Source organism: Embiotoca jacksoni, unplaced genomic scaffold, assembly GCF_022577435.1.
Source record: "Embiotoca jacksoni isolate LCO1_2020_lvr unplaced genomic scaffold, fEmbJac1.0.p SCAF_8, whole genome shotgun sequence".
In the NCBI taxonomy this organism is placed as follows: domain Eukaryota; kingdom Metazoa; phylum Chordata; class Actinopteri; family Embiotocidae; genus Embiotoca; species Embiotoca jacksoni.
This window is the reverse complement of record NW_027185436.1, coordinates 4,973,618-4,998,827: the sequence shown is the minus strand read 5'-3', so window position 1 is coordinate 4,998,827 and position 25,210 is coordinate 4,973,618. Positions and strand designations below refer to the sequence as shown.

The 25,210-nt window shown below is 39.3% G+C and overlaps 1 protein-coding gene across 1 annotated transcript in view; it reads left to right on the top strand.

Moving 5' to 3' along the window:
- Nucleotides 1-24,563, top strand: part of aacs (acetoacetyl-CoA synthetase) — a 43,504-nt gene extending 18,941 nt beyond the window's left edge. The window contains exons 10-18 of the mRNA XM_069139118.1: nt 217-341; nt 10,678-10,742; nt 12,610-12,732; nt 19,295-19,408; nt 20,198-20,323; nt 20,838-20,907; nt 21,393-21,451; nt 21,858-22,060; nt 22,177-24,563. Of these exons, the coding sequence (XP_068995219.1) occupies nt 217-341; nt 10,678-10,742; nt 12,610-12,732; nt 19,295-19,408; nt 20,198-20,323; nt 20,838-20,907; nt 21,393-21,451; nt 21,858-22,060; nt 22,177-22,314 (1,023 nt within the window). The 3' untranslated portion in view covers nt 22,315-24,563. The remainder of the gene's footprint in view (nt 1-216; nt 342-10,677; nt 10,743-12,609; nt 12,733-19,294; nt 19,409-20,197; nt 20,324-20,837; nt 20,908-21,392; nt 21,452-21,857; nt 22,061-22,176) is intronic.
- The last annotated feature ends 647 nt before the right edge of the window (nt 24,564-25,210 follow it).

The following is a 25,210-nucleotide window of genomic DNA, read 5'->3' as shown; positions in this document are numbered from 1 at the left end:
TTATTAACAAGGGATGCTGCCAAAGCAGTAAATCAGCATGCAGTAAAATGAGAAACGTAATCATGTGAAGCTCAGTCTGCAGGAGTTGTCTGTCCTGCTTCATCCGTGTTGATGACAAAGGAGTGTTTATACCAGATGAACTGACGTGTGTGTGTGTGTGTGTGTGTGTGTGTGTGTGTGTGTGTGTGTGTGTGTGTGTGTGTGTGTGTGTGTTAGACTGGCTGGATGATGTGGAACTGGCTGGTGTCTTCTCTGGCAGTGGGAGCCTCGGTGGTTTTATATGACGGTTCACCACTAATGCCGACGCCCAGTGTGCTGTGGAACCTGACGGACCAGCTGGGGTGAGTTAGACACACGCACACGCACGCACGCACGCACGCACGCACGCGCACACACACACACACACACACACACACACACACACACACACACACACAGAGAGAGAGAGAAGAGGCTGATAACAGGAAATTAAAATGACTGGGTTGCTTGCTTTCTGTTGGAATATGATTTTTATTTTAAATCTGCCCAAAAACGACCCTTTGAAAACATGCTCTTTTTGTGAAGGGTGTTTATCACCTTTTGTATTTACATTTGCTCTCAGGGTATAAACCTACAGTCAATCAGCTTTTATAGCAAAAGAAGCTTCAGCTGTAAGAGTCATTAATAATAATCATCAGGTTTTGGCATCATGACATTTTGCCCTAATGGTCAAAAACATTTTCAAGTTAAAAGCCATCTTACAAAGCAGACATACCAAATTCTCGACAGATTTTTACCAATATAGCCTTAATAGAGTGCAGCCCAAGACATGCTGAATGTTCAATGAGGGGTGGAGCTCAACTATAGTAAGACTGCTTTGAGAACATATGAGGATTTTTCCTTTTTATGTATTGGGTTTTAGAAACAAGAATATTTTCAACATTGAGAAAAAAAACAGATGGAGTCAGAAAGAGCACAAACAAAGAGGAGGGAATTCCTGTGGGACTTTTGGTTTTAACCACAGAATTAATAATGTATTCACCTAACTGACAACCTGTGTACACACACACACACACACACACACACACACACTTATGAATAAAGATTTCTGCTGGTTATAATGTGCATTTAGAACAGAAACCCACAAATGATTATTCAATAAACATTTATTTATTACATACTAGGTTAATATGTATTAAAACTGGAGGTAAGGGACAAAGTAGTTAAATAGGATGGATTGTTTTTCAGAATAAAAATATAAAGGAAAGAGAATAAAGTGGCTGAAGGAGATAACTTTTTATGCCACAGAATGAAAAGGGTCTTTGGTGTGTATTTGAAAAAATGGACGGGAAAAAATACAAACAGGCTTTTTCAAACTTGCCAGAATTTGTCATGTCAAGCAACAGTTGTATGATCGGTCATGTACTGGGATTTAGAGTAAACATAATTGTAGTTTCACATACCTTTTAAAATGGGTCTCAAAGTTCAAACATATGAAAGAGACTCCAAACTTCTTTATTGATCGCTACAAATGAGCTGCCTCGCTGTCATTTTGAAAGTGCACTGAAGTGTTGCACTCAGCTGAACAGGCTGCTTTAAGTCAGCAGGGTCAGCCGTCCCTTAAGCCCGGTGTTATGGAGATTGATGGCGCTGGTGTAACTTTAGATGAGCCTGAAAACTCAAGTCAAACGACAAGACAGCCAGAGCAACTGGAAGCTGAAGTTGGGCGTCTCATCCAGAGTTTTTTTTTTTTATACTTTTCGATAGGTCAATGGACTTCCTCTCCGTCATTTAACAAATATTTTGACAGACATTGAAAGTAACCCAGGGGACATGATAAACCCTGCTCCACCCTTTCATTACCATGAAGGGCTTTTTAACAATCTAAGTGCACGGTCTAAGGCGCACCGCGCAAGTCCATTTAGGGCATGCCCAAAACCACTTTTGAGAGTTCAATAGCAGATAATTCGAGTAGAAACTAACGGGCAAAGTTGAAAGGGGTGATATTTTGTCTATTCATTAATTTTAGGTGTTTTTTGGGAAGAACACGAAATAAACCAAGTGTCATCTCTCTTACCCCAAGAAACTCAGTACCTTGGCAGTGTAACACTGGATTAGCCAAGTAGGAGGAAAGAAGGCAGAGGAAATAGATCTGCTTGTGTTCAGCTTGGGTAAATGAATGTACACAATAATAATTGTTCACATTGTAATGGTTTTATTTTTAGTCTTTTCCATGATGTTCGCTATTGTGTGTGTAAACAGCTGCGTGTATGCGCGTTGTGCACCCACCTGTGGCAGTGCCTATTATTACTATCCTAATAATGCATCCTTAAAATAACAGTAAATTACTGTGTCATTGGCTTATGACCACGGTTTTGTCGGTCGAATGCTTTCAGCTGCCTCAAGATAGAAATGCAGAAACAATGTGCCTGACAACACCTAATTTTAAGACTCACACGCCGTTGGGGGCTCAGATGGGCGCAAGTACATTTGCGATGACTGCTGGACAGGAATGTTTCAACTGCCTCCATCTGAAACTTGTAAAGACACTTTATTTAAGTGTGTGAGTGTGTGTTTGCAGACATGAATTTAAATGGTTCAAACTTGATAGAAAAGATAGTGAGCATGTATTTTTACCTTTTTGTGTATTCTTTATTGTCAACTACATTTTAAATTCCTCAAAAGGTATACACGTTTTGTGTCCTCTGTCCCAGTCCACTCCCAGCACTTCCAATTAAACTTTCAGTTTTGGACACGGCATAATGGGCTCTCTGAGACTGGAGTGGATAATTGCCTTCAAAGTATGATATGCCAGTAGTATGAAATGCCAGTTTGACTAGTGGTGTCTTTTATTATCTGTTTTAAATTAAGCTTATATGCAGCATTCAAGATGGCCTCTGAAGTCAGTCATTCATTTAAAAAATGAACTAATATCATGTGTAGATGGTCTGCCAATTCTTTAATAATCTGTAGCTGCAAACCTTTAAGGACACTGATATCTTAGCAATAATATACAATAAGGTATCAGAATGAAATAATTAACAATAGAATAACGTAAAGGCAAAGTTTTTCAATGTGACCTATAGGAGATGCCCAGTAACAGTTACAGTCCGTTCCTACACCCAAAAATATTTATATATGTATATCAGTGTGTCTTACTCATCAGTCTTTCATTATAAAACAACAAATATTTTGTTTCACTTTTAAGTTAACCCATTTATTTTACAGATTGTAGTCATTCAAAAATCATCTTTGGAACAAAATAAATCTGTGCTTTCTGCAAACTAATGTGATATAACACAAATATAATTTAATAAATGGATGCAGGAGTTCTCCCACCTCTTACAAACTGCAATTGTACAACGACACCAGACAGTTGACTTTGTCACATGGAGTTCCTGACTGATTGTGCTTTACTTTGTACACTCCTTCAGGCTGTATTTAAATTATGAAGAAGAATGTACTGCAGTCAGCAAAAGTGTGACCATTTTAGGGCGGTTATACCATAGACACATCTTTGCAGATGGCATATTGCCTTCAGCTAGATAACGGGGAGAACATTTTGACACGCATGTAGAGTTGCAAAAGTGCCAAAAAAAAGTCCAGAAACTCTGAACAGGATCTGCATGAAGCTAATGAGATATTTTTTTTTACTCTTAATAGTCAATTGAATTATAAAATATACCAGGATCTTCAAATGATAATTGGCTATTTGGTAAAAATCGCTGGAAGAGTATGCATTAGTTTCCTTGTATGGCTGGTCAACGGTATTGTTTGGTGTATTGTTGCTGATGTTATAAAAGTCCTTGTGTTTCAACCACACTGGCTGTTTCACTTCAAAATGAAATAAGTAATGGAAAAATTATGTGAGCGACATTGAAATACTGTTAATAAAAATATCCACATCGAGGAGTTTAGTGAAGGGCTACCTCATATGACAGAATGATGGATCGAACCTTTTAAAGTGTTAGAGGATTTCTGGACCAATTAAATGCTGATGTTGCCACTAGTATCCTGTTCCCAGAGCTACGTGGAGGAAAAAAAGCCTCTGGGAGGACTGACAGGAATTTTTTTTACAATCTGATCCTCTGAATTGAGGTTAGACATTTTAATTGGGACTAAATCTGTCAGAGACATAGTTTCCTTGAATTTTACTCGTTAGTTGTGTCCTGATAATAATTTGCAACTGTTGAATTGCACTGCCAAGTCCTGCTGAACTCTTGAATTTTACAGTTTCAAATCTCTTTCTAGAGATTTTGTTGATAGAGGAAATGTCAATAATAGGCAAAAGACTGACACTTTTACACAACAGACTTTCTGTTTTCTGTCATGGATTATTGCAGATTTACTGTTTTGTGAAAAGGAAAAGCAAAAGGTGAGAGTCTCAGAAGACTGCTGTTTATTTGTATTCAACTCAACATATAAAGCATGAAAGAGACTCTAGATAATGTGAGCTGCTGTTCCAGTTCTTCATGTACAAGCAAAATTACAAGGTAAAATTAACTATCATGATATACTGTATGTTGGGGCTCTTCAAACTTAATTGCAAGAGCCTCGGATAAGAAGATCACTGGTGGCTCAACAGTCACACAGAATATTTAGTTAACTAATGGCTACTAACCTCTTAATGTCACTATATTACTACATGGAATTGCCTAATCACACGCATCCCTTTCATGGTTTCAATTTCAGACCGCAAAATAACCGGAGGAAAGTAGTAAAACAGTTGGACTCATTTACAATACAATCAAAACATGCAGTCCTGTACTTTCCGTGTCCCTTCCTCCGATCCATCAAGAAAACTGGACAAAACAAGCCATTATTTGACTTGTAGTGCCTCCTTCTCATTGTATTGTTTTATCACAGCAATGTGTTCATGCCACAATGTGCTCATCTGTTTTTTACAAGTTGCAGCCAGCATTGCATATACATACATCTCAAACCTTTCGCTCGGGAACTGTTGATTTTCACATTTATTTTTAAGTTGTTATGTTCCTGAGCGAGGCATTTTGAAGCTTGTTTTGAAGTAGGTATCATATTCTTCAGTTGTGGTGGTAGCTAAGTGTCACTGTTGCTGTCTTTACCCACTGTTATATCATCTCAGATCAGTCTAGAATGATGAGGTATTCACAATGTCGGTACTCAAAATCTTCTATAAGCCTGGAGTTCACGAGTTGTGATGTGTTTTCTGATGTTTATGGAAATGGTAGAGGCCATGGAAAGGATTTTTTTCTTTGAATGTTAAGCTAATATATTGTAATTTTGGTTTTGTAGAGTTTCATTCTTTCATTCAGAGTCCTCATAACTGAGATAATAGCCGACATATGAGAAAAATGTTGATCTTTCCAACAGCACTTCCTGCTTTAGCATTTCCTGCAATACGTTATCCCCCTGTTAGCTTGCTTAATTGTTAGCCTCTGTGGACTGTAATCTTGATACGATGTACTCTGTCACCTCTAAATGCTCTGACAACTTTCCCTGAGCATGTCATGTCAGAAAAGTTGGTTTGGTGAAACTACCCACCAGGACCACACTGGAAACAGAATCAGCTGTATTCCTGGGTGGAGCAAAGAAAAGGTTAGAACATCACTATGTGTGACATGTTTAGTGTCTGAATGGGACTTTAGAGGCTCCTGTTTTCTCCGAGGATCTCCTTGTCGCTTCCATCTTTTGTCCATTATGTTTTCAGCTGATATGTCTGAGAATATTCCTCCTGTACTCTTGTACCAGCTACTGTGTAATGCTGGACAAAATTATTTTTTTAATTGTTTTTATTATTTGGAAATAGCTACGGTACAGATACAGTTCAACAGATTGCATTTTGCCAGATCAGTTACAGTTTTGAACACGTGGGCTTAACAATTTAAAATATCTTTGCTGCTTCTAACTGTAACTGGAGACTCAAGTCTTCATCAAAGATTATTTGTTCACAGACTTCACAACACCCACAAAGGACACACAAAAGAACATTACAACATTAATTTTGAGACATTTTGACCTGTCTTTTTTTAACTGTCTGCCACCAAGGTATGTTGGGTTTCACAATTGGAATAGTGATGGAAAAGCCACATTAAGCACGTCTGTCATTTACGTAACACCTGAGAGGAGATAACTGCATTTCAGGGAGGGCGGCTTTGTAAGAGAAAGTCATGTTTGATTTTATAAACCATAGTGCAAACATATACTGTAGCTGGAATGACATGAAAGCTGCCTATTCTGCGCATTTCTTCTTGTGTACATGGCAATTACACTAACATAGCCTAATCAATTTGTATTGAATTTCAAAAATGAGCAGTGCAGCATGTCAAACCTTTAGTAAATTTACAGATCTGTAATTGCACCATTATACAGCGGTTTCACATTGTTCCTTGTAGCCTCTGACACCTGACAGATGCCGTGGTTCATATTTATGTTCTGACAGCTCACACCGGTGTGGAGAACAAGTGTGAAAAGATGCTCTGACAAGTGGGGCTTCAAGTGCTACATCACGACACGCATAGAGACACATTAACGGAATAATTGCTCGGAGGTGCTCCTGTGTCTGATTGCTTTGGAGTATCTCTTATTGACTAAGTCGCCTCCAGTAACATGTCTCCCTTGAAACAGATTCGGGTACATTTACACATGCTGCGACACACTCGCACAAACAGAGACTCACAGCTTCCCCTTCATCCTCCATCCTAAACGGCCAATTAGCATCCACACCTGGCCACCTGCCTCCAATCAGAACACAGTGACTGTTTCCATGGCAGCCAGAAACGAACAAATCCAGATGCAGATGGGGGGCCCTGAGATGATGGATAGAATGGAGAGTGACTGTGTGTTGTATGCAGGGTGACAAACGTGGACTTTGTGTTTGCCTTTATGTGTCATCTGCAAAATCAGGTGGCTGTAACGAGCAGGTATAAGAAGTCCAAAATATGCTGTACACATACCAAATCCACACCCTTATTATATAAATGAAGGTGTGTGCACATAGAACACTATCAATTCTCCTTTCATTGTTTTTTTTTAATGTCTTGGTAGTAACAGCTGTGGCCGAAGGCATTATGTTTTCCAGTTGTCTGTTTGTTCGTACCGTGTACGTATGTCTCCAGAATGTCTCCAGGGAATTTCTTCAAACTTGGCACAAACGTTAACTTGGTTGCAAGGATGAACTAATTGGATTTTGGTGGTTACAGAGAAAAAGGTCAAAGGCCACCGTGACCTCACAAAACGAGTTTGAGGCCATAGCTCAGGAATTCATATGCTACTTTAACAAACGATGAAGCCATGGCTGAAGATCAAAGCTATCAGAATCAGTTTTATTGGCCAAATTCCTTCAAAGTTTGAACAGACATGTAACTTGATTGGTTGGCAGAGGCATACAACCGCAAGGCTGTGTTCATGTTTTACTTGTAGGGAATAAAGAAAATGGATTTTATTTTCAAAACTTAAAGCTAACATTAGAGGTAATTTTTAGATTAGAAATAACAACTTTAAAGACTTAAAAATGGAGACTGTGGAGAAATAATTGTTGACATGAGGCTGACAACTGAAAGGAATAGAAGAGTCTATAATTAGACTTGTGCAGATAGGAATTACGTTTAGGGATGTAACATTGAGCAGGAGATGTCATAGACTGAATGTTTGACTAATGGAGTAAATGACTTCGTAGTATGGATAACGAACCAAATTGACAGGTTGGTTATTTCATAAACAGAAGTATTCATTTATTTTTTTCTCTGCGTTAGAAAATAAGCAGTGCTTTTCAGCATTTGTTATTTACCACCAAACCAAAAACACTAATATTGTAAGAATGCAAATAGCTATGCAGTGTAAGTCATTGAAAATGTGCTTGTACACTATTACAAGTGTGATGCATGCAGAGGCACTATGGACAAGAGGTGTATATATGCAGCCTGTGCATGTATCTTTCCAAGATATTACTTTTTAGGATCTTTCACCTGATATAACCCCTACCCCCTTCATTCACCCTGTCAGCAGCATCTATTACCACGAATCGATATCAACCCCAGAGCAAATCACATGCTCCCTCACAATAATTCCTTGTTATTGACCAATCAAGCATCAGACAGTTGTTTTGTGTCCCAGAGACACTCTTTTTTTCTTGATTGACAGAAATGGTTACCATAGTGATAGAAGGCATTTTGATTGTTTTGATGTCAACAAAAATAACTTGACGAAACAGGAAAGCAGACTGAAACAAAACACGCCCTTTCCCAGAAACAAGGCTTAAAAGGCCCTTTGTTTTTTTTTCAATTAAAACTGCAGGGGAACACAAAAGTGACGTTTTGTCACTTCTTACCATCCACATGTTGTCCAACTGTTGTCAGCTGTCAGGGAGACTTTCATTCACACAGGAGAAACCCTCCAACATCATTTCATTCCAGGATTGTTGTGTGAAAACATTCTGTCGATACATTCTCATCTGAACTATTTCCTTGCGGAACATCTAAAAATAAGACATCGTGGCTTCGAATGTGAGACTGACCATTATTGTGTTTGACTCTTTTTGTGCTTGTTCAATTGAAAGTCAATTCACACTCAGTTTTTTTTTTTTTTTTTTTTTTTTAATCTTTCTATGAAGGCTTGACAGAGTACACAAGCTGTGTTTCAGCATCACCTTGCTTTACATTTGCACAGTGATGAACCCTCCTCCCCAGGGAGCCTCTGACTACAATCAGGCTACCGAACAGCTCCACTGGAGCAGATGGGATTAAGGGCAAAGGCTGCTCAGTAACTGTTGCCCTTTTTTATGTTTTTACATTCAGCACAGATACGATGAAATTATGCCGTGTCACGCGTAGTGTTCAGGCTCAGCCACCAAGTTTTGTGTACGTCATCAGATTGGCATCAGCTCCTTTATTTATACTTCACCAAAACAGATGTAATCATCAGTTCCTTGATGACTAGCTGAATAGTAAGATACAATCATGGCAATACAGATGTACAAGGCATCATTTTGCGCATACCTTCATACCAACATTACTTTGGTGTTTGAGTTCTTTTCATCACCAAACCTGTTCCAAATGTGTTCTGTTTTATCAGCCTTACTAAGATCTAAAGAGATTGTGTGTTTGGTGGAATTGCTTTTTGAGAACTCCCTCAAGGAGCAGAGCCTTTGCTGCCAAATGTATTGCCATCTAGATGGAGTATCTTATTTGTCATTTGTACCCACACTTCACATCCATATCTACTAGTTTAGTTTAGTTTTTTTTCTGTTACCAAGTAGTAGATACCTTTTGATTTTAAACAAGACATTTTCAACAGATAAAGCATTACACAAAATCTAAAATTAAAATTTAGTTGTGAATGGTTTAAACACAAAACTCCATCAACATAAAAAAGTCACACAACCATTCTTCAATATTCATAAAGATACCCTGCAGGCATTTAAGAAGGCATATAAGAATCGTCTGCTTGGAACAGTCATATGCTCAATTATCTTCACAGAATCTATGAAGAATGTAACTATATTTGTTGTCAGGAATTTAGCTGCAGGACACAAGATCTCTCTTATGTCACTTCACAGTAGCTTTTTTTAAGTAACTGAATTGTGATCCAAAAGTCAAAGTAGTCCCCTTATGCAGCGATACAGCGCTCGTAGCCCTCCTGCCACAATTGGAACACTTCCTGAAAGTCTTGTTCTCACCGCGTCATGCAACAACTGCAATCTGCGCCGGATCTCCTCCACAATGTCAAAATGACGACCCTTGCGCATGAACTGCAATTTGGGAAACAGAATGAAGTTGCAGAAAACCAAAGTAAGGACAGGTAGGGGTGGTGGGGAGCGATGTTTGGGTTGCTGGGGCCAAGAAACTCGCATGTTTTCAGTGCACTGTTAGTGGTCGCTTTGTAATGTTGGAGAACCCATTTGCCATCAGTCAAGGTCGTTTCTGTAAGATGCTTCAGTACGTCACAGTATGAGTGGGTGTTGACAGTCTCACCGTGGGGGGTGAATTCACTGTCCATAACCACCAACATGTTCTTGGTTGCAGTCCTGACTTGAAGCACCTTCTTTGATCTTCGATAGTGACTTTCTGCCCCTCCTGTTGCTCATTGCTTCATTGCTGCCTTTTTGATCACACCTTGTATGTGCATTGGAGGCTCAGAGAAACTTTGCACTTTCAGCAATGATTGTAAAAACTGATTTCTTGTGTCAAACACACGTATATCATTCTGACGTTCAAATAATGAAGAATAACATCCCTGATAAAGACACAATAGTCTAAATCTTTCTGGGAATAAAGCAGGTTCTGTTAGAGGAGAGTTCAGTTTCATTTCAACAGATACAATCTTGCTGAGGATTTTGATGTCCCAATGTTCATCAGTTTTTGCAACCATCTTTCTGACCAATACTCTCCTGAAAATGGGCGTCCAGATTGCCATGAAATTTGGCAACAATATCCATACCACCCCCACCCATAATGTCTGCTAATTTGGTTCTGTTGTTTAGAGTTCCTGCTGTCACAAAGCAGAATATAGTACATGTATGTAGGAGGGCTTTTGCAATCACTGTCAGTGTTGGCAACACTGACGCAAATTAAGTTTTTCCCAAAATAATCATCTTCTACTATTTATTTTTTTATTTTTTGGTGCAATTGTTGGGAAGAGAATGCTTCACTGATCTTTATTTCAGCATGCTTAAAAAAATTAATATACGCTTTTTTGTTCTTGTCTGTCGATCTTCTCCAGCATCACTATCTTTGGTACCGGAGCCAAGTGGCTGTCTGTGCTGCAGGAGAGGAACCTGAAACCCTGTGAGTTGTAAGCACAGACACAAAACACACGAGCATGCACACACACATCTAGAGACACACATGGACGCACACAAATAACAAGCAGGCACTCGGAGAAAAATGCTTTCACCCACATACACACATAAACACGCACATTGTGAGAATGAAATCTGGAACAACGATAGCAGATGGACACAATAATGACAATACTGGTGATGGTGTTTGACGTTAAATGTCCTTTATTCCATTTACTGGCTGAATCAACAGTTTGACCGGCATTCTGGTGCTTGACACTGGATCCAAAGGATAAAAGTGCTGTTATGCTCATTCGTATGAGTCACTGATAGATCCAGGTAATTGCTTTTAGTGACACTGCTCTCTGGAGAGAGAGACCCAGACCTCAACACATAATCAGAGTCATGCCAGTGCTTATTAGCCTTCCTGCAAAACCTTCACACACACGCCGTTCTCATTTTGCTATTTGTGTGCTGGAAAAATACAAGCTAAAATGAATAGTGTTTTGCTCTTTTGTATGGGTATATACTGTATTGTATAGAACAAAGCATGACTTGTTAGGCTCCAGTTCATATTTTCAAGTTAAGTCAATCCAATGCTGATTTTGACGATATTGTAACTTCTCTATCTGGTTCAGACGAATGTCAGTGCTTTTAGTGGGAAAATGACAGAAATACCATTAAATGGTAAATTAGTTAAGCCACCGTTTGGTTTACGTGAATATCTATCAAAGCTTCTGCACTTTTGTTTCTCATCCCTTCTCTTTTGATCATGACCTCCTCTTATCTACACTAGCAAAATTCTCCTCGTTGTCATTTAAATTACTATTTACAACTAATGCAAAGCTGTTTCTTCCTCTCCTGTCCCTTCCCTCTTCTGATTCACTAAACAGAAAGGCATGAAAAACTTAAAAAAAAAAAAAAAAACTTAAAAAAAAAAAAAAGAAGAAACATTGCTCTCTGTCCGTCTCTCTGCCCCACTCAGGTTAGTCAGCCAGCCACTTGATCCAGTTGGCTGTGTGTGTGTGTGTGTGTGTGTGTGTGTGTGTGTGTGTGTGTGTGTGTGTGTGTGTGTGTGTGTGTGTGTATAAGCATGCCTCCAATGGGCTGGAGAGCATAGGGGGAGCTTCTTCACTGGCTGCCCCAGCGGAGAGGCCCTTTTCCCCAGGCTGACATTTTGACTGGACACCTGGAGGCATGGTGGGGGGTTAGCTAGAGTTCCCACTGTGTGTGTATGTGTGTGTTTATAGGGTGAGGGTCGGTTGCTGGAAGCTTATGAGTTCACAGAGTGTTATTGGCTTGTGTTTTGTGTGTGACAGAGGGCATGCACGCAGATCTTGCGGATGATGGCTGATGGTGTGTGTGCGCGTGCATCGGTAGCACATGTGAGCTTGTGTGCTCTGTCACATCAGGGTGGCAAACTCCAATAAGACGACATGTTGGGGCGCAGGAAGCCACAGCTGTTCACAGGTGCTCACTCATTTCATGTGTGTGTGGATTCTTAATTTGGTTGGAATGATTTCTGAATGCAACCGAGTTTGATTTGAATGTTTTTCATCCATTAGCCACTACGATGACTGAATTTCAGCTCTGATACCAAAACAGTAGATAGTTCTGTTGTTTCACATTATATGCAAAACCTTTCACTAAATCTGTGTTCTGTTACAATACAAGCAGCATTGTATTCCTGTAAATACAGTAAAATGCAATCTAATATGACTTAATATTTTTCCTCATAGATCCCAGATCACAAAATATCTCTTCAAAAAAACACAAAGAGAATCTGATTGTACCACTGCACAGTCTATGTGAAGGGGATGTTTTGTAATCATCTTTAGCCTATTTGTTTTTTCTTACATCTCTTTCTCCCCTAGCGGAAACACACAACCTTCAGTCTCTTCACACCATCCTGTCCACTGGATCTCCTCTCAAACCTCAGAGCTACGAATACGTCTACCGCTGCATCAAGAGCAACTTGCTGCTGGGCTCCATATCAGGTGACTTACTAACACAAACTATGCTAAGGCTTATTTTGTCCTTTTTTCCAATACTTATAATCCTTTTTAGGTTTTGAATTGAGGCAGTTTTTCCAATCATTATATCCACAACTTTAACTCTGGCAATTATAGACAATATATGATTCTCAAAAAAATGTCAACAAAGCTTGTCCTACAAATAAACTGACGAGTTTTGGTGAAAATTTTAAATTATCTAAACTGCAGAGGTTATCAATGGAATTTATATCATACAACAACATTTTATTTTGAATTATGTCAAATATTTCTAATTTTAAATAATTGAAGGGCTGTGGCCAAATAACTACTGGTTCTGAACTTAGTTTGATAATTGGCTTAAAATGCATCCAAAAGAAATCTGAATTCAGGCATTTTTGTATGTGGTTATAGACACATACAATACATTTAAAATAAGTGAGAGACGTTTTTTAATATATTAACTGTAACTGTAACCTAAAATTTCAGGTACATTTTATGTTCTTTTGTTAATAAAAAAAAAAAAAATCAGCTGAGGCTTCTATTAGGCTATTAGACTTTATTGTAACTCTTAATTCTGAATGTCTCCTACTATTAGTAGGACCAGTAAATATACTATAAATTACAATGGTTTTAAGTATCCATTTTTTTATGTAAAATGCTGAAACATACTATTCATATATGCTAGATGAGATTTCCTGCTTTTCTGATTTTGATTTGACAAAACCTATAGCCTATAGTCCATCCTTTACCAAACTTGGTATACACAGTGTCCTGAGCTCTTTGATAATAGCTATTTTACCAGCAACATAATGAATACCATAATGATACACAAGGCATCATAATGGAGCTCCTGCCTAGAGGTATAACCATCAGGAAATGACAAAGACTCAGTAAACCAGCTGTTTTGGACATTTACCTGTAAGTGTTATGGACCCATTTTCTATAAACCTGAGATGATTACATTCACATACAAAAGAAAACCCGGCCGTGTGGTAATTTGACCCACCTCATGACTGCAACATCACCTGCTATCGTTACATTATTGTTACTCTGCAACTGAAAAGAAAGTGACTGCAAGTATGAATGTCTACTGGTTTGCTGTATTTACAAACATGCCCTTGAACAAAAAAAGGTTTTGGGCGTTGCATCATGGGGGTTTTAGATGGTGAAACCTTCAAAAGCATAGAAGTATCAAGTGCACAATGAAACTTAATTTCAATATTACTTGTAATATTGCTTTTTGTTTTTGCATGTAACTTTCCAATAATATTATCACTAAAATTTAGTTTTTAGTTGTCTCTTATATGTACTTCTTACTATGAAATAATAATTTATTTAGTTAAATAATAAAATAGTTAATTAATTGATTAAAACATGACCGTATGTCGTGTATCATGTTGTATGTCAGCACGGCCCGCTTCTTAGGTGGAACAAAACACCAAGCGGAAAATTTATATCAATGTGCCTTAAAAAGGTCGACACAAAAACGATTGTTCTTTGTAGAGCTTCAGAGAGATGTAAAATTCTACTGAATGGTTTTTGGTTCTCGAAGCCACAAAATATTGTCTTGGCCATACTGCAAATGAAACACTAGAAAAGGGTGTGATTGATTTAAAAATAGGAAAGAGATGATTCTGGTGAATAACATCTCTGCTAAACCTTTTTTCTTTTTCAAAGAACACTCTCGGGTTCCTGATCGGTGAACGGTGTTCACTCCAAACAAAAAAATACTGATTTGAAAAACCTGTAATTTACTTAAAAATATTAAAACATGATTTCATAGCTAAAATGAAGCTTTTGAAAGGTGTATACAGTATATACAGTTTAAATTTTAAAACCGGTTAGAAAACCTTCTCAAGAAACACTTCTGCGAGCAAAGCATGAAAGCATCTTCCACACAAAAGGACTGATGCACACAAAGAAAATTCAAACAAAATACATTGTATAGGACTGTACATTTGCTTACCACCCACAACAACAACACACACACACACACACACACACACACACACACACACACACACAGAGGCCCTCTCAGCCCATTGTGATGTTGACAGGCCAGTAGAATGCTATCTGTCTCTCTCTGTGAGTCCTGAAACGTTTAACATTTAGCACAGCCTGGGTGACTGACATATTACACACACACAAACACACACACACACACACACACGCAAACTGACTCGCAGCTTGCGGCGTCACGCTTGCGCACACATACACACGATCACTGTGAATGACAGCCCTAACGGGTGTAGCATATCGCCACAGACGCACATACACACAAATGGAAAGACACACGCGCTCGCAATGACATGCAAGACGAAAGGCCGGACACAAGCGTCATCTGAGGTGTCAATCACAAGGCAGAACTTTGAAGAGAAAACGAGAGGTAATGTACCAGCAGATTGTCTCTGGTATTTTTTGTTCTAAAACCTTCCATGTCTCTGCACACTCTCTTTACTGTTGTCTTTTTTTTTTTTTTTTTTATCCTAACAATTTTTTTTGATTTTTTTTTTGATTTTATACACTTTATTAATCCCCGAGGGGAAATTTCTTCACTACAGCAGGGGGGCTCTCAGGGGGGAGATGCTGCAGCAGGCTGCCACTAGCGCGGCGCCAGGTAACCTGACCTGAGGTGCATGTTTTTGGATGATGGGAGGAAGCCGGAGAACCCGGAGAGAACCCACGCAAGCACAGGGAGAACATGCAAACTCCGCACAGAAAGGCCTAGGACCGGATTCGAACCCGGAACCTTTTTTTTGCTGTGAGGTGACAGTGCTAACCACTGCACCACCGTGCCGCCCTTTTAATCCTGATCATTGGGACATAAATAACTGATCATGGCTACTTCTTATCTCTAATTTAATTTAATAAACATGTAATAGTTCACAAGCCTGAAAACTGATAGTCATCTCTTAGAAATATAACTTTAATCCACACTTTTACCAAAGATGAGAACTGTGTTGTGGAATTTTGGGTCCAGATTGGCATACAAAATAGACAAAACCTTCATTTGTGTGAGTTTTTAACGGTGTAAACTGCATAGATTTTATGCTTAAAATCCTGACAAATGACATGGAAACACATACTGTAAATATAAATTTGGAACACCAAGTAAAATTACTAATGTTTCTGCTAAATAATGATCTCCCAGATTTCAGTGACTACCTCAGTGAGTACAGTGTCATCATATGTTAGTAGAATGGTGGAATCTGAAAAATAGGAAAATAAGACTCAGTTTATTATAAATTTGGAATCATCCTTTTGTAATTAAAGGACTGGTTCTGTGTTAATGTGCGTGTGAGCCATAACAGTAGGTCCTGCAGCAGTCGGCTTCCTCCACGTCGCCAAGGGCAACAGCAGGCTACAACCCTGTTGGCTGCCAACCGACCTAACCTTGACCCCCAAGGTCAACACTCTGTGTGTGTGTGTGTGTGTGTGTGTGTGTGTGTGTGTGTGTGTGTGTGTGTGTGTGTGTGTGTGTGGCTCCCAGGATTTAGCCAAGCATATGTGACTGACTGGCAGTCACAGCGGCACATATGTGATGGGCCCCTTTGCCGATTTCACCCTGTGTGACAGTGTGTGTCTTTGTGTAAGCGTGTCCACAAACATGTGCTCGAGTTGCCTTCTGTATGTTTTTAACCCTTTCCTGCGATAGTGTGTATTTCGTGTGCGTTTTCCTGTCAGCATGAATGTCAGACCCCTGTTGCTCTTCAATGGGAAATTTTAACACTTTCACTGCTGGATAGCCTCAATCCTAATATACCTCCGCCTGACTCCCCATATGTCACTTCTCTAACCCCCTTTGTCTCCTCTCCTCTCCTCTTTCTTCATCTTTTCTCTTTATTTTCCATTGCGCGTCTTGGTTGAGTTTTCAGCGATTCTGTGTTCAAGTATGGAATTTTGTGTTTGAGAAGTCATCTTGCGACTGTCAGTTTCTTTGTACAATTCATTTTTGAATATGTAAACGCGAGCTGAAGTTAGTGGCGTAGGTTTCCTTGGTTTTGTCTCAGTTGGTGGCTTCGTCTGACCCCAAACTGTGCCGGATGTTCAAAGCTCTCACACCTCCTCAAATGAAAGCAGCCTCGCACACAAATATATACACACACAAACCGGGGAGTTAAAAAAAAAATTAAAAAAAAAAAATAAATCCTTTTTTCTCCAGTTCAGAATAGTCAGTGCTGTTAGGAGCATCAGATCAGTGTGACAAGTTACCCTCTTGTGTATACACACAACACACACACATGCACACTAAATAGTAGATAATGGAAGGCATCCCAAGAAAGACACAGTGACTTTTGGCTTAAAATATATGTTTGTGTTTATATACCCACCAATTAAGGTGCGTGTAATAATACAATAATTGCCTATCTTCCCACTATGGGGCTATGTGTTTAATCAGAAGACAAAGTTTCCACTTCCTCCAGGGAGGCAATTAAAGCTCGATAAAACAACTGGCAGGAAGATCAACAGAGAGAACGAGTGACAGGAACAGAAAGACATACAAGAGACGAGGAAGGTGCAGTAGAAGGACAGAGGGAAGTTGAGAGGAAGTGAACAGGATGGATGGATGGAGTCTGTGATACAGACAGAAAAATAACAGGGAGGTAGAGAAGGAACAAGGGGAAGGGAGATGAAGGGAACGTGTCAGAAATAGTAGATGATTGGAAGGTACAGAGAGACAAAAGGGTGTGTGTGTGCGTGTGTGTGCGTGTGTCTGTCTGTCTGTCTGTCTGTCTGTCTTTGTCTTCATGACAGTTTTCAGATTGTGTTGCAAAGGAGTAGAACTCCTATGTAGGCCAGTGGAGGTGGAGCAGGGCATGAACACTGCCGGTTTGTCTTGTCAAATGATTGATAGTAATGTCTCTCGGTCAGTGACCGGTGATGTTTTGCTGAGTTAGGACTCGCGTGCACTCCTGTAGGTTGTACATTTCAAGTAATGTAACTTGAACGAAACAAAGTAAGAAATGTACAAACATGGCCTAAAGTGCATCTGCTCTTCTTAAAATGAGATTGAAACGAAAATATATATTTTATCTCCTGTACTTGCATGTATTTGTTTTGCCATAGAATAAAACAAAGAAGCTGTGAAAAGAGCTGAATTCCTGCTAATTAAGCAAACATCTTATAAAATGACCTGGAGAAAATTATTGATACCCAGAGTGGTGATAAATAGGTGAAAATGGATTTTTCAAGCACACCATGCGCTTCAATTAGTATCACAATTATCTTAAACCATATAATCAGTCATTCTGGCTGTTTAAAATGGTGAAAACTGCTCACTGTGCTGTTTGCATTGTGTGCATCACAGTGAGCTGAGACGAATGAAAGAAAATAATTGTAATCTCATGGTGACCCTTAAAAAAACACGAGGTTCCCATGTTATTGTCCATGTTATTATTTTAAAGTGCATGTCGACAAGCCAAAATGCTTCTAAGTGACACAAAATTATACATTTTTGGTTGGTCATATCATCAATATGTTCTCAGAAGAAAATTAAATAACACTTTTAAAGAAGAGAACTCTATTTCCACTGTGAAACATGAGGGATGCTGGTTTATTTGTTGGGGATGGGGTGCCATCAATCTGTTCAGGGAAAAATAAAATCAGAACATTATCAAGGCAATTTGGCACGAAACACACTGCCCAGTGTTTGAGAGCTCAGTCTCAATCACAAGTCATGGCTCCTCCAACAGCATTATGACCTAAAACACACTTTTATAAACTTCCCGGAACTGACTGCCCTGAATTGGCTTCCTCTAAACCCTGATCTCAATCCTGTTGAACATCCATTGAAAGAGAAATCACAGTTTGGGAAAGTCAAATATCAAACCCGAGGGAACCATTGGAGTGTGCTCGCATACAGTGGGCCAGAAGGGAAATGTAGAAGTCTCATTAAGAGCTACAAAAAGTGATTGAGATTGCGTTGCAACAAAATGGAAACTCAATAATATGTCCAGTAGTCGAGTATTTTGTCCATGACATTGTCATTTGTTTAAAGTATGTTACATTGAAAAGGTGTCTGCTCTGTTGTAATGATATATTCTGTTCATGTCTGTACGTTTTCAAATTCAAACTGAGTTCGATGGAATTAAACATGTAAATTCAGCTGTATTAATCTCAACTTGCATTGGAACTTGAATTTAAAGATAACCTAATTGAGATTTTGGCCAGTAGGGGGTGAATAAATTCCCAGCAAGGAGATACACACAAAATGCTGACATGTTCTCACATATGTTTGGGTCTCAGGTGTTAATGTACTTATTCTTAGCATCATTACTCCTTTCAGCCCTATTTTGGCCTACAATATGTAGCTCTATTGCACCAAGGCAACAAAGAGCTAATGAGCTAAAAGGTTCTGTAGATACTGATGGTTCGTCACAGCAAGCAGCCTTTTGCATTACATGTCTTTATATCGTTCACGGGTAACGTGAAAACTATTTTCTAGTTTTGAGGAGGGACATGGTTTAATAAGAGTGTTTTTCACTTTGTACCTTTTAAGTGAGGTGTTTGCATTTCAGACTGATAACCAATTAAACCTGTCTGTTTCTCTGAACTCTTCTCCCAGGCGGCACTGACATCGTGTCATGTTTCATGGGTCAGAACCCAACAGTTCCTGTTTATCGGGGCGAAATCCAAACGAGAAATCTCGGCATGGCCGTGGAAGCTTGGGGCTTTGACGGTAAGCGTGCGTGCGCGTGTTCAGATTGGTTGAATTGCTTAGAAATTGAATACAATGTCTTTTTCATCCTGTTTTTGTTATTAAGACCTTTATGGAACAATCTACCCTGATACAGCGTCAGTCCTTGGATGGAAATTGAAAATATTAATGAGGAAAATGAATGGCAGGCACATTTATACATTGCTAAGATGTCCTTGACCAAATGTCCCATCTGTTTCTGAACAAGACTGTGGTTTGTACGTGTTGCTGGTTGTATGTAAGGAGAGCTAATGTGTTTGAATCGAAGGTAACCAGGGAGGAAATGTTGCAGGAGTAATTGGTGAACCTTCCCTCGATAAATACAGACACAAACTTCAGGGAAACATTCACAATCCCACTAAAAAAGTAGAGTTTTCTTTTTTTTTTTTTTTTTATCTCGCTGGGAGTCTTCAAAGTCCTCTATGTTTTTCTCATTGATTTTGGTCCCTCAGTCCCCGGCTCACTGCTGCAGGCTACACTGGCACGCCTGCAGCAACTCAAAGGAGACTGGATTGAGGGATAATCTAAAGGCAGTTTTTTAGGAAGAGTTTGGGATTATTTTAGTCAGTCTTTAAGCCTATAACACCATCCTGAGGGAGGAAGTTATGGGGCTGTGTGCAACCACACGCTAATCAAGTTCTCTGAGAGCGGGACACATTGTTTGTTTTTATCTCAGAAGCACTGATACTAGATCTCTCTGTGTGTGTGTGTGTGTGTGTGTGTGTGTGTGTGTGTGTGTGTGTGTGTGTGTGTGTGTGTGTGTAATAACAGGTAAGCCTGTATGGGGAGAGAGTGGGGAGCTTGTCTGCTTGAAGCCAATCCCCTGCCAGCCAACACACTTCTGGAATGACGAGAACGGGAGCAAATATCATAAAGCATACTTTTCTACATATGCTGGTAAGAACACAAACATTGTATGTAAATACAAACGTATATGTACACAGCATTTATTGTGGGCAAAAACAAACAATGGGTTTCAGCTAAAAGCGATCATTAGTGTGGTAAAAGCCTGCCTAAATGACTTCAGAGAGAATATATATTTGAGCAACAGAATCCACCTGAGAATGAACGGTCCTCATTTAGGGTGGTGTTGTCACCAGTCTCTATAAGTAGTCATTTCTGCAGGCTTTGACTGTGCTGATAATTACTTTTAGCACGATATAATACAGTACCATACAGTAGCCCTGTATTAGATTTTGCCTACTTTAAGCCATGTACAATCTATTTTTCTATGCCAGCAAACTGCTTTTAACATTTTTTTGTTAACTCACCGCTTGTTTTTCGTTTTTTTATTGCATGTAATTTTGTTCTGCTGTTTTACATTTGTTTTTAATGTGTCATTTTCATTTACCTACATTTATTTGCCAAATAATAAAAAAAAAAATGAATAAAGTGAACTCTTTGCCTGTAGGGGTGTGGGCTCATGGAGACTACTGTAAAATCAACCCAAAGACAGGGGGCATCGTCATGCTGGGCAGAAGGTCAGTTATTAACTTCCTCCCCAGAATGTTGAATAAAAAGTGTTTTAGCACTGGAGTTATAATTGATTTATTTACTGACAATATGATGCAAATGAGCAGGTTTAAAGCTCATTTACAGATGACTTTTTTTCTGTTTGAAGAGAATGAAAAATTTACTTTTTAACCTGATATTTGGTTAAAAATATTAACTCCACATTTTATTGCTCAGAAAGGTTTGTAGCCGGTGTGGACTCTTGAGCTGCTTTATGACACAGTATATGATTGTTTTATGTCAAAAACTATTCACAGGCTTCAGTTCTTTCATATGAAACTGAACAGGTGCAGAAACATATAGACAGCCATATAGTTTATGTATAAAGAAAGACTCATCAGTTTCTGTAAAAAAAAAACAACGTTTTTTCCTTTCCATCACGGTGGGTTTTATGATGTGTTTTCTCGTGAAAGACAGTTGGGTTTTGAATCTTGAATTTGTGCTTGTTCTGCAGTGATGGCACGCTGAACCCCAACGGAGTCCGATTTGGCAGCTCGGAGATCTACAACATCGGTGAGTGTTGAACATTACACAAGGAGTTAGGCGTAGGTGGAAGACGGGATAAAAGGAAAGGGAAAAGTCATTTTTCTGTGAGCTTAAATTGAGTCACCTTCCTCTCCATGTTGGCGAAAAATATCTTTTGCCATCCCATCATCCTTTTTTTTAAATTTTTAAATTTTTTTTTGAGGTGGTTCAGTATGTGTTCAGTCAACAGAATTCAGCAAAGGCAGAATTTCTCCTTCCTACTCTCAAGAGGAATGCAGTGCCTTTGTGCTTAGTTTTTTTACACTTTTTCCTCTTTTAATCATTACTCTCTTCTCACCTCTTCCTCGCTCTGCACCTCTCATCTGCCCTCCTCGGTTTTGTTTTTGTGTGTTTGTCCTCTAACCTGCCCTCTCCTGTCCTCTCCTCTCTGCAGTGGAGGCGTTTGAGGAAGTGTCAGACAGCCTTTGTGTTCCTCAGTACAACGCCGACGGAGAGGAGCGAGTTATTTTATTCTTGAAGATGGCACCCGGCAGTCCTTTCTGTCCAGACTTAGTGGCGAAGATTAAAGGAGCCATTAGAAAAGCTCTGTCTGCCCGACACGTCCCGGCCATGCTGCTGGAGACCAGAGACATTCCTGTGAGAGAAATCTGAATATCAGACGTGAATAAGCCTGCCACATTATTCTGTTACAACTGTGGAAGTCTGTTCTGGCTTGAATGACAGCCCTCTTTTCTTTTTTCTTCCCTCTGCAGTACACCATCAGCGGTAAGAAGGTGGAGGTGGCCGTGAAACAGGTGATTGCTGGTCGGGAAGTGGCGCAAAGAGGAGCCTTCTCCAACCCTGATTCACTGGACCTCTACAAAAACCTTCCTGAACTGCAGAACTACTAGAGACGGGGCTTCACAGAGCTGGGGACAGGACCTGCACACGAACTTAGCTCAGTTTTTAAAATTAACTTCATTCAAATTTACAGGTACAGGGAGGTATGCTAAGTGTGTCACGGGGCGAGTTTACAAAGGCCTCTTGAACTTTACACAGGGCATAAAAACATAAAATAATACATACGTCAAAATAACAACAAATAACATGTTTATATAATAATAAACTGATGATATTAGACAGACAAGAGACTTGAGGTTTACTGTTCAGTAGGCTTAGCTTTTAATTCAGCCATCAAGCAGCTGCTTCCAGTCGACCATGTCGCTGACCTGAATGAGGCTTTGGATGAAATACGATGTGCACAGCAGCGCTTGTGAATACGCTCGGGCTCTGAAGCCACCAAACAATGGAGAAGTGAGATGTAGCATTCAGTGTTTTGCTTTGGCTTCACAGTTGTGATTGTTATCAGCTCGTGAAGAAGCAGATCTCTTTGTGTGTGTAACCTTGCCTCTCACCCCGCTGCTGCGTCTGAGTGTGTGTCATCCATGGAGGTGTGCAGATAAACACACGCAAACACCTCGGAGCGGCACCTCAGCTCCTGCTCATCTCACCATATCATTTTTAGTGGTATGCATTGCTTTATTAATGTGTATATATTTATATAACTATATGAATATATATTTTTTGGGACTGTGAAGTTGCGTTAACATTATAATTCTACATGTAATGATACTTGCTAACCAAAGTGAGTCAAGGATTCGAGAGGGTTTTAACACGTCAGTAAATTAAATCTAGTTGAAGTAAACTTAGTGAACTGTTGTTCAACCTAAACTGTTGTTGATCTTCTATGTGTTACATGTTACAATCTGAACTGTCTTTCAAACCCTTATTTCCATGTTGTAGCACCAGAGACACTGAGGTGAGGTGACACTGATGTTGATATGTCAACCTGATATTACGCCAAACCGTGTATTACGCATCAGTCTAATACCAAGTCAGTGTCACGTTTTTCCCCGCCTGACTGCTGTTTTGAAAAAAACTTGCGTAACTTACTTATCTTACTTAAAAGAAATCAATGTTGACTTTCTCTTTCTCAAACAGCAGATGTATGGGTGAAAGTCCAGTGTTTGTTCTATCCAACTACCCCCAACCTCCTGTTCCCCTCCTTCTTGGACCCTGTTCATGCATACGTGTACTTTTCACCCCTACATTCTTTGACGTGACACTGGGCTGGATAGGCTCTCCAGAGGGGAAGGTGTCATCAGTCAAATTGGCCCTCATCTATCAAGCTGATTATCAGGATTAGGTGTGATGTGGAAGTGAGTTCATTTGCATTTCACCACAAAAGCCTGTATTTATTAGCTCTAAATCTGTGTTCCTGTTTTTTTTTTTTTTTTAATAACTAAGAAAAACGTATCTTCAGTCTGGCCTGTTTTGAACAGTATAATGATTTTTTTGTTTGTTTTTGTTTTTGTTTTACTTTCCTCATGTATGTGGCAAAGCCTAAAGGTTAATTCATGATTTTAAAGATAAACTGCAGTGGTTTATTGACTTTAATTTAATTTACAATTTTCCATGAGAAACAAACACCGAAGCAGAGTGTGGATTGTGGAGAAATCGGCTCTAAATGTCAGAAGAGAATTAGATCTTTGGCTAAAAACTGATACACAGGGAGCATTTGCTTACCGGACTTTTTATGTTTTTTTTAGGATTCTTCTTGTTTGTCAATTTCATTCGGTCTTGGTCATTTGTAAATAAGAAGCATTAATGTCAACAAATCAACTGGAAAACCTTTGCAGTTTATCTTTAATGTCATATTCAGTGCTTAGATTGAACAATGTCTTCTCTTATGAGGTACCCTGTAGAGCTTTTGACCAAGCAGCACCGTAGAGCAACAATCCGATCCTAATTCTTTTAGGTGTGAAACACTGAATGTAAACAGAAAACTCCACACGGTTCCACTACATCCTCAAAGCTGCACAGGTTCTCTCATGGAGGTAGGGATGATAATTAGACAACTTTGCACTTTAATACTGTATATGTGACTGTTTATGAAGAAATCTGGTGACTCATGGCAGATCTGTTGGTCCATTCTTTAGTATGCATGCTTTTTTTCTTTTCTTTTCATCAGACGTTCATTATAAGAGGCCGAGAGTTTGCGAACATACTTCTGGTGTTAATTGTATTTGGTCCTTCCGTGTCTGTGTAAACCTACTTTGGTGTCGCAAGAAAGTATAATGAAGCAGATGTGAAAAATGTCTTTGGATCAGTAGATTATTTGCTCTTTTACACAACAGCATGATGGTGGTCACTGTCGAGGTCGACTTTAGAGGTCACTTGGATGTGAACTCTTCTCCTTTGCACACCTAGGTTCAGTTTTTCAGGGGATATTTGCATAAGAAAAGCTGTGTAGCATCTCCTGGTTGACAACTGTCAGCTAAATAAACCAAGTCCAATAAAGTGAGGCCAGTCTGAGAACAAATACACTCCTTCGTGTTCCAGAACTTCAGCCTTTAATACCGTATTGTTTTCCCAAGATAAACTGGAGACCCTTTAATTAAGAACGTGAGCTAAAGTCAACATTGTTTTTACAAGTTTGAAAAATGTACAAAAGAATCGCCAGAAACTCACAAGTAGTTATCAAAAGTTTCATGAAACTATCTGCAGCCAATGACACACTATTACTGAATCTGCAAATCAGCTAGCAGCTTGTGATGTGATGACCACCTCAGCTTATGAACTTCTGCTTTAGGGTGAAGAATAGAGAACTGACAGCCTGGTGGAATAACGGGAAAAAAAAAAGTGTGTGTGTTTGAGTAATTGTCTGCATGTGTGTGTGTGTGTGTGTGTGTGTTTTGGTGAGCGTGCAGAAGCCAGTCATTTTGACAGACGGCTCCTTTAGAAATA